Source organism: Bos mutus, chromosome 16 (assembly GCF_027580195.1).
Source record: "Bos mutus isolate GX-2022 chromosome 16, NWIPB_WYAK_1.1, whole genome shotgun sequence".
Taxonomy (NCBI): domain Eukaryota; kingdom Metazoa; phylum Chordata; class Mammalia; order Artiodactyla; family Bovidae; genus Bos; species Bos mutus.
In genome coordinates, this window is record NC_091632.1 from 19,979,418 (window position 1) to 19,991,778 (window position 12,361).

The following is a 12,361-nucleotide window of genomic DNA, read 5'->3' on the forward strand; positions in this document are numbered from 1 at the left end:
TGTTTCTTTCCAAAAAGTCAGATCACTTAGAACTTTTTATCAATATGTAGTATATAATTTAAAAAATCAAATAGTTCTGCAACTTATTAGTAATGATATCTGCCCCACTCCCTAAAGTAACCAACTATTAATAAAAATCTTACAGCTGTTTCTTCTAATGTTTAAAGTCTCTAATGTTTGATGTCTTCCCTATTTCTAAGTTATATTGCCTATAACTTCCTTTCATGAAGACAACTATTCAGAATCTCAGACCAGCTCAGTCACATGCATGTACTTCTCCTCTCCAGTGTTGGCTTAATCAGTATTCCGTGTTCATATTTTTATAAATATAAAAACTTTGTTTACAAGTTGTATTAGTTATCTATCTGTGTGTAACAAATTACCTCAAAACTTGGTGGCTTAAGACATTATCATCTCAGTTTCTCTTGAGTCAAGAATCCGGGCATAGCTCAGCTGGGTCCACTAGCTAAGGGTCGCTCACAAGGCGGCCGTCAAGGTATTGGCTGGGGCTGCAGTCATCAAGGCCTGACTGGGGAAGGACCTGTTTACAAGCTCATTCACATGGTTATGACCTGGATGTAGGTTGTTAGACTGAAGACCTGAGCACTTGTTGGCTGCTAAGAGGTGTTCTCAGTTCATTGTCAAGTAGTCTTCTTCACAGAATAGCAGCTCACTTCATCAGAAAGAACCAGAGAGAGAAAGGGAGAGAGAAAAAGAGAATATTGCTATATTCTAGTCACTAGATATGAGTCTACAGATCCAGTGATCTCGCCTTCAAGAGGTGGAGATTAGAGAAGGGTATGAACACCAGGATACAGGGATCATTGCTGCCTTTCTTAGAAGGCTGCTCCACAGAGAGGAACCAGTTACAGTGCTGTAATAACTTTTTTATACACCTCTTCAATTACTCGAATTAATCATTACTATATATTTGTCACCTTTTGGGTGTGTATATACTTTTCAAAATCCATAATACAGTTTAGTGCTTCTGTGATTTTTGTTAAAAACAACCTTTGGGTTTCATTTAATTCCGCTGGAGACAGTCCTCCTCCTCTGGTTTGGGTTGTTTGTTTCTAAGTCTGCCAAAAGCTGTTGCCCTGGGTCTTCCTTTTAGACTCATAATGGAAATTTTCTTTGGCTTTCTCCTTGTGATGTACTTCCTATATCTTAAATCTTATGTATTTTGACCTTTCCTTCTTCACTTTCTCCTTTTGAAGCTACACTTTTTCCCTTAGGATTTCCTTAGAAGGATTGCAGGGGTAAATATAGAAGTCTAGGTTAGAAGTTGTTTTTCCTCAGAATGTTTAAGATGTTATTCCTTTGTCTTTTAACCTTCAATATTGACAAGTTTGCTGCTGTTCTTAGGAATAGTCCTTTGTGTTTTTTTCTCTGAGTGCTCTTAAAATCTCTCTTCTTAACCCACTATTCTAAAATAACTTCAGGATGTTTATGAATTCATCTTTTTTAATTCATTGTGCTGCAGTCTGTGAGCCCTTAAACCTGAGTTTTTCAGTTTTGATAAATTTTTTCTATTTTCTCTTTGATAATTTTTTTCTCTCAAATTATTTCTGTTCTGTCTTCCTAGAACTCATTTTAGTTATATGATGGATCTGCTGGATTAACCCTCTAATTTTTTTTACATCTCTATTTATTTCTTAGCATTTAGTTCTTCTTTATAAATTTCCTTGAGTTTTATTTTTCCAACTTTCCTGCTTAAATTTGTCATACTTCGTTCATTTCCAAGAGTTATTTCATATTTTTATTGTTCCCTTTTTAATAGTATCCTATTCTTGTCTCAGAGATGTGAAATCTAATCTTACCTCTATGATACTATTGACTGTAGTTGGGTATATTTTATATTTAGGGGAGGATAGGTTTTTCATTTTGCTTATTTTTGTATTGTTGCTATTATTTTGTTAGTTATTCTTTCCTAATTATTTCTGGTTTGCAATTCTGTTCTTGTCATAGTGTATCTCAAATGTCTAGTAGTCTTAGTTTTCCATGCTGACAGTTATATTGGAGTTCTTGGGGCAGGGCTTATAAACTGATAAGATTTTACTGTAATGAGAAGGCAGTCTGCCTTTTCATTACAAGAACTCCCAAAAGACAGTCAGCCAATCTGTATGTGTGTTTTTTCTCCTGGATTGGTAAATACTTATGCAGAGGAATCTTGCAGTCTTTTATCAGCTTTCTAGGAACCATGTTGGGGAAGGAGACTGGCAGGTCTTAGCATTTGTACAGACTTTTACTTAGTCCCTTTCTTTTCATATGCCTCCTCACTCTTAACTGTGACTAACACCCCTGGTTCCAGATCCCCTGTGGTTCAGCCTCACCCAAGATTAACTTCCTCTTTTGGATGGAGAAGACACAGAAGCCTAACTGTTGATCTTAGAGAAGATCTACAAGTCTTAAAATGTTTAAATGAAGTCTTTTTTTTTTCCCCCACATTACTACCCTATTTCCATCTTCAAAGTCAGTACTTTCATTCTCAAGCCTTTTCAGGCCCCACAATGCCAGTGGGCTTGCTGTTTATTGGTAGCCTGTCTACCCGTTTCAGGCTCGGGCTTTAGCTTTCTCTGACCTGCTAAATCAGTTACCCCTTTGTGTATCTGCTTCCCACTTCTAAAATTTTATTGACATTTCTCATCATCTTGTTATCTCTTCTCACATTTTATTTATCTTTGGGGTTTGAATTTTATTCCTTTGTTCTCATCTTAATAATGCTTTAAGAAACAGAAGAGATTAAAGTATGTGTTCAGTCCATTTCATTTAAAGTCTCTAAATAGTTTGAATTCCTCATCTGGAATTACCTTCGTGGCCTATTTACCAATGACATAGATATAGTAGTTCTTTCTTCATACCTTCATTTTTTTCTACTTCGTAACTTGAAATGATAACCCTGATCCCTGAAGATGCTGATGCTCATCAGGCACTAAGAAATCTTAGGCAAGGGTCTTCAAAAAAGACACAGGTTTATATGATGGGATCATTTTGCAAAATACATCAGGAAACAAACTGACAAATATTTGTGTGCTGCCTGCGGTAAGTTGGTACAACTGACAGAACCATAAATATAAATCACCTTACTTTGGGTAATTCTGCCTGTAGTACATGTAATTTAATTATTTAATGGTTTCAGGGAAGATGTCTTGAATATATTTGTACAGCATTTGAGCAGCATCATTCTCAACAAAGCTAACGTCAATGATAACCACACCTTTTAAGGCTGAAAGGTAGACCTAGGAACAAACAATGAAGGAGGCCGTTAAGTATATATACAACTGTGAATTATGCCACTTAACTGCATTAAATGACAGTGATATCAGATAGCAAGAAGCTATAGACCCATGTCCCTACTACCGTAATCCTGAGTTCTGGATATATCTAGGGCCCATTGATCAGATCAGGCCATTCCAAGAAAGTGAATGATCAACCCAGAAATGGCCTGGGGGAACTCAGTTGGAGAAAATCTGATTTAAAATGACTATAGGAAATGGCAACCCACTCCAGTACTCTTACCTGGAAAATCCCATGGATGAGGAGCCTGGTAGGCTACAGTCCATGCGGTCGCAAAGAGTCGGACACGACTGAGCGACTTCACTTCACTTCACTTCATTCTGAGTCTTAAGTGAACAGGAAAGTCCATGGTAGAATATCATGCCATTTTGGAAACTAAGACTAGGTCTTGTATCTCCCCAGTCATATTCTGATTACATCAGGGCCCTCATTGCTCTTTAAACTGAATTAGTTTCTTCTAGCCTACATGTCTGGGACTGAATATGCATCAAGCCTAGGGAATAGAGTAATTCATTTTCTCTTCCCAATTACAGAAGAGTTAACTTATGGGAAATGCCTTTATTTTGATGGATGTTGGTTATATGGGTATGTACATTTATTAAAGCTCATCAACCTTTTCACATAAAATGTATACATTTTACTGCATGTAAATTATACCCCAATCAGTTGATTTTAAAATATGGATAGCTTGTAGAATTTATAAGACTTTCTCCTGCTGAAATTATTTCAGGTAGTATAGTGACTTAAAACCATGCCTCTAATTTTGACATGGATTTCTATCTTTTTTAAGCTTTAATCATCTGATCTACATAACTGAGATCTTAATACCTGCTTCAGAGAGTTTTAAGGATTAAATTTTTTTTAATGCATATAAATGCACAATACCTGGCACATAGTAGATCCTCAGTGTATTGTAGCTGCAAATTATTACTTATATAACAATTACTACTGTTTACATTGTTATTTCTCCTTTGATTTCTTTTTATTACCTTTTCACAGAAAACCCATATAGACAGCTACCCTGTAATTGTCATGGAAGCATGCCTGGAAAGACAGCAATAGAACTTGGACCTCTATGGTATGTGCCTAAGCATAGTAATGTATTCAGAGTTTATGCATGTATTGATCTGATTGCTGACTTTTGATTACTGTGGTAGAAGACAAATTTAGTTTCAATTTTTAAAAAAATATAGGTAAATAATTATAATTCTTTTCCCTTATGAACCTGAGGTGTTTTCTTTTCACATTTTTCTATACCATTATTCTTAAAAGTTTGTGACAGAGTTAAGATGCAGTCGGATTAAAGAGAAGCCAAGCTGATCTGCAAACTAAATAATTCATTCATGCGTAGTAAGGATGAGGCTTTTTTCAGCTGATAATTATAGAACTAGGGTATGATTTTAAAGTGATCACTATAACTTTTTATAGACCAGTCAACTAATGTAAAAGTTTTTTGAGGAATTAATTTTAAGGAAGAAGGGCATGTTAAAGTGAATGTCTGCTTTTGTATTAGGTAAAGCTGTTTATATGTGACAGAGCTGCAAATATTTAATGTATGTGGGTGCTTTTTGCATCCTTGGTAACTAGTTATGTTTTTCATGTTTGAAAGTTGAATTGCTTTTACTCACAATCCTTCCCATAAGCTATTTGTTACTAGAGATTCTTGGAGAAATTTGAGATTGCTAATAGCATTGTAATAACAATCATGGCAAACTCCAGCCTCATTACTTTATAAGGCCAAGGTTTAGTCATTACTAAGTCTAAAAATTAACTTAATGGTAAACATATTTGTGCTGATGCCCATTATTTTATCTTCAAGTAAATACTTTTAGATTAAGAATGACCTGGCCAGCCTTACCTTCTAGTTCTCTCAATCACCTGCAGTATGTTGACCCTACCCACTCTTGGAACTGGGGAAGTTCAGAGTAACAGGTTGCTAGATCCAGAAAGATCTCCTAGCCCAACTCCTCCCTCATTTTACCAGATGAGAAAATGATGGCACAGTGTATTTTAAGTGTTGGATAAAACTGATCCCTCAGGATTTAGTTAGTCGCACACACAGAACAGAACCAGAACTCATTTTTTTTTTTACCTCCAAGACTGAGTTCTAAACAGTAACTTAAGGTTTTCTCACTTAAAGCCATTGTTCATGTCTTTACGCTCATTTAGTCTCTTCTCCCTTCCCTTCCTCTAGTTCAAATTCTGCATCCTTTTTGAAGTGTCACTCCTCAGTGCTTAAATCCAAAATAATCTTTGAATTGTCTTTTAGTAAAATCTTACACTGGTCACTTGTTTGACACTTAAAATCACATATCCTTTCATATATATTTGCTTACCCTAGTAATAGCTACTGTTTCTTGAGGATATACCTTGTACTAGGGATTGTAGGTGTATTATCTCATTTAATTCCTGTAAGTCTGTGAGAAGTTTTATTTTCCATATTATGATAAGGAATGTGAGACTCAAAACAATAGTTACTCAAGATTACATAGCTAGTAAGTGGTGGAAAGGTTTGTCTGACCTGGAATTCATATTCTGTCCATTATACTTGTGGCTCAAATTAAATGGGAAACTGAGCCCTGGGCCACTTTTTAACTGCATCACTACCAGCACATGTAATTCTTATGGATGTCACCCTGCCCCGCCACGTATGCCCTGGAACTAAGGATTACTGTTACTGATAGGAATATGCATTGTGAAAACCTCTGCATTACTGTGTGTCCCAGTCTAGATTCTGTCTACATTTATAGGCTTTCATAGGGTAAACAGTGAATTTTATACTTCACTCTATCTTACACCTCTATGTACGACAGGACTATACACCTTATGAGGGCTCAATAAATTGACCTATTGTGAATGAAATTTCCTTTACTAATCCCACTAGCTTAGAGAATTGACATGATAAAGTAGGCAAATTACTTAGTCATTGTTTAATTACGAAGACTTATTTTATTAAAGAAAACACTTCTTGAATCTAATTCTATATTCTTTTTTTCAGGTCAAGTTCCCTTTTCAATACTGGATTCCTCAAAAGAATGCTGTCTGAATCTCTTCACCATGGTTTAGATGACATTCAGACCCTAATAAAGACATTAATCTTTGAGTCAGAGTGTACTCCTCAGTTTTCAGTTCATGCACCTTCAAATCTCAACAAGCAAGGTGACTTAACACTAATTTACTAGGTTACAAATTGTTTATCAAAAATACATCTTTAATGTTATAATTAAAAGCAATATAAGTAGTATGCTTTAAGTAAATTCTCTGTAATGAGTCTCATCAGTAATCCAGTTAGCTTTTTTTTTTAATTGCATTGTTTTCTTCAAGTTTATATTAGGGGCCTGAAAGGAATGATGATTTTGTTTTATAGATGTATTTTTTAAACTTTAGTAGATTGAAAGAACTAAAAGTCTGTTCTGATTTTATCACCCTGTATTTGCTTTCTGGAAAGAGAAACTTTAGGTCATTCTGAGAATAGTGTGGCCAAAAATTTTGTAATATCCGTTGAGCCATGTAAGCTAGGTTTACACTTACCACTCAGAAAAGTTAAGTTTTTTCTACTTTGTTTTCTCTTTAGTATAAATAGGCTTGTGTAGTTTTATCTAGCTACTGATAGAAGGGTGGGCCTGTTAGGTATCATAGAGTGTCAAAAAATGAATTCTTGGAACCTGTTTTGGTCACAGAATCATATATTCATAAAAGCAGTGCATAGATTTAGTAAGCTTTTATGTAAACTTCAAATTGTTGCTTAATATCACCCTGTAAAATATTTTGTTTCCATTTGTTCTAATTTTAGAAGAATGCGGTGTATTTATTAAAACTACAGACGATACCACAACAGATAGTCACAGCGCACAAGGTACGTGTGCGTGTGTATGAACGCATCTGTGTATGAACGCATCTGTGTAAGAGCACGTAGCAGCAGGGTAACTGGAAGAGAAGAGATTGCTTTGGTAGCCTACTTCAAATTCATTTTCATCTTATTATACCAGCAACCAAATTACAGTAGACCTTATTTATCTGGCATTTGCATAGTTCAAAACTTCTATCAATATGTATTTTGTTCACATCTCTGGTATATGGTGATCCCCTTGCAAGAGCTATACAAGATGTTAAAAGAAATGTCACTGATTAACCAGAAGACCCTATACTCTGGCCATAAGAATTTTATTACATAGCCTTTCTTATAATTTGAGGTGGGTATATACTTTAAAATATACTTGTATTAGGCATTGTAAATTCATATCAAAGGATGTTAAGATTTGTAATGGTGGTGCTTAATGTCTAAGGTTTTTAGAAGGCAATGTTAGATTCTAAATCTGTTTTGTATACAGGCAAAAACAGTGCTGAGATTGAAAGAACCAAGGACTATACTTACAAGCTGTAATTTTGTATTAGTTGCTGAGCATTTTAGTGTTGATTTTCAAAGAGAAGAAAATTTCAACTCCTGCTAATAGCTTATGGTTTAATAACTACATACTGTTCCCAAGTCATGTTCATTTAGCATCTTCAACCAATTTGTTAGGATTCAAATCACTTAAAAATGATTTATTCTCCTTAATTTCTCTGTTGGAGGGAAGAGAAAGGCATTCCAGTATCCTGTAAAATACATTAAATTTACAAGTATCACCCTACTTCTTTGTGTCATTTGTTACATAACCTTAGCCAGGTCCCCCACCTTTAAGAGTTGTCATAAAACCTTTTTAGAATAAGGTAAAAACATAAGTTTTGAAGATATTTAAAATCTCTGAGCCTTTCTCATGTATAAATTAAGGGAGTTAGACTAATCTCTATGGATTCTTTTATAGCTCTAAAATTATGATTGTTCTAAACTAGTATAACAACATATAAAATCTTACATGATAGAAAATATCAGGCAAAAGAAATCTATATACTGCTGATGATAGTAATTGGAAGGTATTGGATTTTTAGTCTCAGCCTTTCCTAACTCTTGGGGTACATGTGCCTTCTTAGATTTAATGTGACAGTATAATCAGGTTTTAATTATCTGATTTAATGGGGGAAGCCATGAGTCAATACTTCAACAATATTTATCTTTGAATGCAGTTTATCATTCATTTTCATGCATCAAATTTGTCTTCTGAATATTTTTGCTTAAGTGAATGTTCATGAAAATTTTAAATTTGGCCATAATAACATCCATGTTGAACATTCAGAAAAAAATCTCCATATGATAACTTGAATATCTCAGTTGTCTTCCTTTTGTGATTTTTCAAGGGATAACTGCTAGAAACTTACTTGTTAGCTTCCTTTCACTGAAAATGTAAAGGCTAAGTACTGTGGTAAAAAGTAGGCAATGAGATCATACAGTGTACTCATAAATTCCTATATGCAAGCCGCTGAGACTGACTTTGTGTTCGTTTTGTGTTCAATGAAGACTACTGTATATCAAACACAGTTGACTCTTGAACAGCCCTGGGATTAATCCATGTGTAACTTAAAGTCAGTCCTTCATCCACAGATTCAACAAACTGTGGACCATGTGTTACTGTAGTTTCTCCCTGTTGAAAAATATCCATGTTGAAGTAGACCCACACAATTTAAAACCGCATTGTTCACAAGGGTCAATTCTATTGGCATTCAGTAGAGAATACAACTATAGAAATAAAGGACCTTATTCTCCAGGAACTTAGAATATAATTTGGGAAGGATTTATACACATTATAAAGACCTAAATACATGAAACAAGAAAACATATAATGACAGAACTTAATCAAACTCAGAGTAGTGTTGAGAGTAGTGAAATCTGTGGAATGACTGGCCCAGATTTCAAAAATGGCTTTCTACAGAAGATGGAGGTAGGCTTGAGGCTTACAACTGAAGAAGGTAGAAAGAAGTTCTGATTCAGCAAACAGTTAAACAGTAAAATTACATGAGTAAAGGATAGTGAAAATATAAATATTACAATAAAAGCTATGTTATTGTAAGAATTAAGATTGGATATATAGGTCAAAAGGTTGTGTCAAAGAATTTAGACTTGAAGAGATAGTATGTAGTTATTCAAGTATCTGGCTTGTGATTTTTAAGAGAATGCTAACTTTCTGTGTTAATATCTGTACGTTTCAGGAAAGAGAAAAAGTAATGAAACAACTGCAAATTTAGTCAAGAGGCAAAAGACTGATGTCAATACTGAACATCCTCCCTTTTATTACAACATCCACAGACACAGCATTAAAGGAATGAATATGCCAAAGTAAGACAGACAGTGAATGACAAAGTGTATATATTTACTATTTTAATGACATTATGAGTTAAAACAAGAACCTCATTTTTGCCTTTCCTTGTTGCAGGTTAAAAAAGTTTTTGTGCTATCTTTCTCAAGCAGGCTTTCGAGTAAGCCGAACTCATTTTGACCCAATGGGAGTTCGTACAGATGCACCTCTAATGCAGTTTAAATCCATCCTTTTGAAGTACAGCACCCCTACTTACACCGGAGGACAGTCAGAGGGCCATGTCCAACCAGCATCTGAAGACACAGTAGCCGACAGGGTTGAAATGTCAGTGAATGACAAAGCAGAAGCAGGTGGTTGCAGAAGATGGTAAATGTAAAGGAAAGTTTCTCAGATGTCTGTGTTGATGGCCACAATTATTATTCTCTGTAACAACTGTAGTGCTTTTTCTATTCTTTCAATTCAGTTGTGTAAAAATAAAAAACAGTGCTCTTTTCATTCAGAAAATTAGCAGTTTCTAATTTAGCTGGTTTGGGAGCTATGCTTTCCAAGTTTTTCTTATTTTAAAGAAAGCTTAAAATTTGAATGAAAACATTTCATATGAAGCCAAGTTTGTGACTGAGATCACCCTACTGTTTAATAACTCAGAAAATTTTCACATGCAGACTGTTTGGAATTTTATATGTTATGAAAATAACACATTACTTAATCTCAGCTCTACTTAAAGTGATTCACGATATTTATCTTTTCTGTTTGTAATGTGTAAGATGAATCCAGAATCCTTTTATTAAAGTGACCCTAAATAGGGGGAATAGTGTCCTTTCTGATTACTAATGTATTATTTCACAAATACAAGATAAAATATATTCCCAATTTCAAGAAATCTTATTTCTCCAACTAAATACTTATCAGAGATAGAAATACATTTTCTTGTAAGTTTAAAGTCCAGATGATTACACTTTAAGATTTTGTTAAAATAAATTGAGACTACTGTTCTAATATAATTGTTTACAAGCATGAGGAGAGATTTTGTTATGAATTAAACAAACTGGGTGATCTCAAGTGCCTCAGTTAATGCACGTACAATATTCATTTGCTTGGTTATGCTACCTCTCAGGAGTAAAACTTGTCACCTTATGAATTTATGAAGTGAGGATTTTCTTGCTTTTTGGGGTGTTTTTTGTTTGTTTGTTTTGCTTGTTTTTTTGGTTTGTGTATGTGCTAATTTTTTGCACAAGTAGCCCAGGCTAACATGACTACAAAAATTAGTTGAAAAAAAAAAATCTTGTTTCCATTAATAAATATGGTTCTTGCTTCATCCGAATATGAGTTTCTATGAAAACATATACCAAAAATTTAGATTTTTGTTTCAAGGATTTAATGCACATTTACCTAAGTGTTTCTTAGAAAAACTAACTTTTTTTTACAAGTATTAAGCTTGGGAAATGGAGGAAGAGAAATGACTGAAAGGTTTAATATATCATGTAAAAAAAACCACTCCCATGACATACACAGAAATTCAGGGAGTTGGGGCTGCATCAACCTAAGAGTATTAATTTAGAAGAAATAAAAGAAAAATTCTTTGTGTTATTACAGCATAATCTTAGCAGGATGCTTTTTCTTATCTCCAATTAATGGCATTTTAGTAAAATAAAGGAATAGATGAAGTACATGTTTAGTTTCTATGACCATTAAAAGAAAACCTTTATTATTCTTGCCAGTTAATTCACGAACACGAAAAGAAATAAAAGTTGTTATTTTTTTGTATAGTTAAGAAAAGTTTCTATAAATCCATGAGACAAACCAGCACTTGGACCATCTGATTATTTAAAATACATGTGTACGGGGAGAGGAAATAAGGTGAAGGAATAGGAGGATATAGAACCCACCTCCCCCTACAAACATATAAAAAATACATCTACATGTTGAACAATTCTCACTGAAAACTAACTAGAACCTGTCAGATGTACAACCAAGGCTGTATAAAAGGTCCACACAGAAACAGGTAAGGAAAAACAGGCAATCAGGTAGGGACCTGTGACCCTGGGAGGGAACTTGGAGGAAAAGGGAGACTACCCTCCCTGGAGGGCGAGTGGTTCAAGCCACACATTGGGTACCTCAGCCTGGGGTCCAACAAAGGGAAGATGAGGCCCTTGGTGGGTTGGAAGACCAGTGAGACTAACAGGAGGGCTCTGGGAAGGCTGTACTCCACTCATGACGAGCACTTGGATACTCACATGGCCTCACAGCTGGGTGGAAAGGGCGATTGAAATGGAAACCTCACAGACTGCTGACATTGCCCATGACCGCTCTCGTGTACCCCCCACTGCCCCCAGCCTGAGCTGAGCAGATGCTCCAGCACTGCGGGCCTTGCACTGCAGATTCACCGTGAAGCAAGGGTTGCCACAAGCGTGGAAAAAGCTCAGTTGGCTATGAGATGCTAAAGGCAGCTCAAACCCTACGTGCTGTCTTAGCAAGGTGGGGAGCAGCCGTTTCCAGTGATGGCACAGCAGAGACAGTCAGGAAGGTCACCTCAGCCCTCGCCTAATACCCACCGTGCACCTCTTGCCCCAGCACTGCTCCCCGCTGGTGTGAAGCTGAGTGCTGGGAGGAACAAGAGCACACACTGAAAGCTACCTGAGCCAGCCTGGACCTGACCCTCGGGGCTTCTGCTCCAGCAGCATGAGACCTGACCCCAACCCTGCGGGCAACTGAGAGGAGGGGAAGCCCTGCATCACACCGCCTCCAGCACCTCCACCTCCAACCCCGCCTCCCACCGAGTGACAGCTGCCAGCTCGCTCCTCTGAAGAAAGGTGTGACCCGTGTTCATGTCCGATCCAGCTCTCCCACCAAAGAACACGCAGACTACACAGGAT

General features: G+C 36.0%; 1 protein-coding gene across 3 annotated transcripts in view; it reads left to right on the forward strand.

The window, feature by feature from the left end:
* TRMT1L (tRNA methyltransferase 1 like) overlaps nt 1-10,805 on the forward strand; it is a 34,600-nt gene extending 23,795 nt beyond the window's left edge. For all 3 annotated transcript variants that reach the window (XM_070384803.1, XM_070384802.1, XM_005893102.2), the window contains 5 exons: nt 4,297-4,375; nt 6,296-6,456; nt 7,091-7,153; nt 9,382-9,508; nt 9,606-10,805. In XM_070384803.1, coding sequence (XP_070240904.1) covers nt 4,297-4,375; nt 6,296-6,456; nt 7,091-7,153; nt 9,382-9,508; nt 9,606-9,858 — 683 coding nt within the window. In that variant the 3' untranslated portion in view covers nt 9,859-10,805. The remainder of the gene's footprint in view (nt 1-4,296; nt 4,376-6,295; nt 6,457-7,090; nt 7,154-9,381; nt 9,509-9,605) is intronic.
* The last annotated feature ends 1,556 nt before the right edge of the window (nt 10,806-12,361 follow it).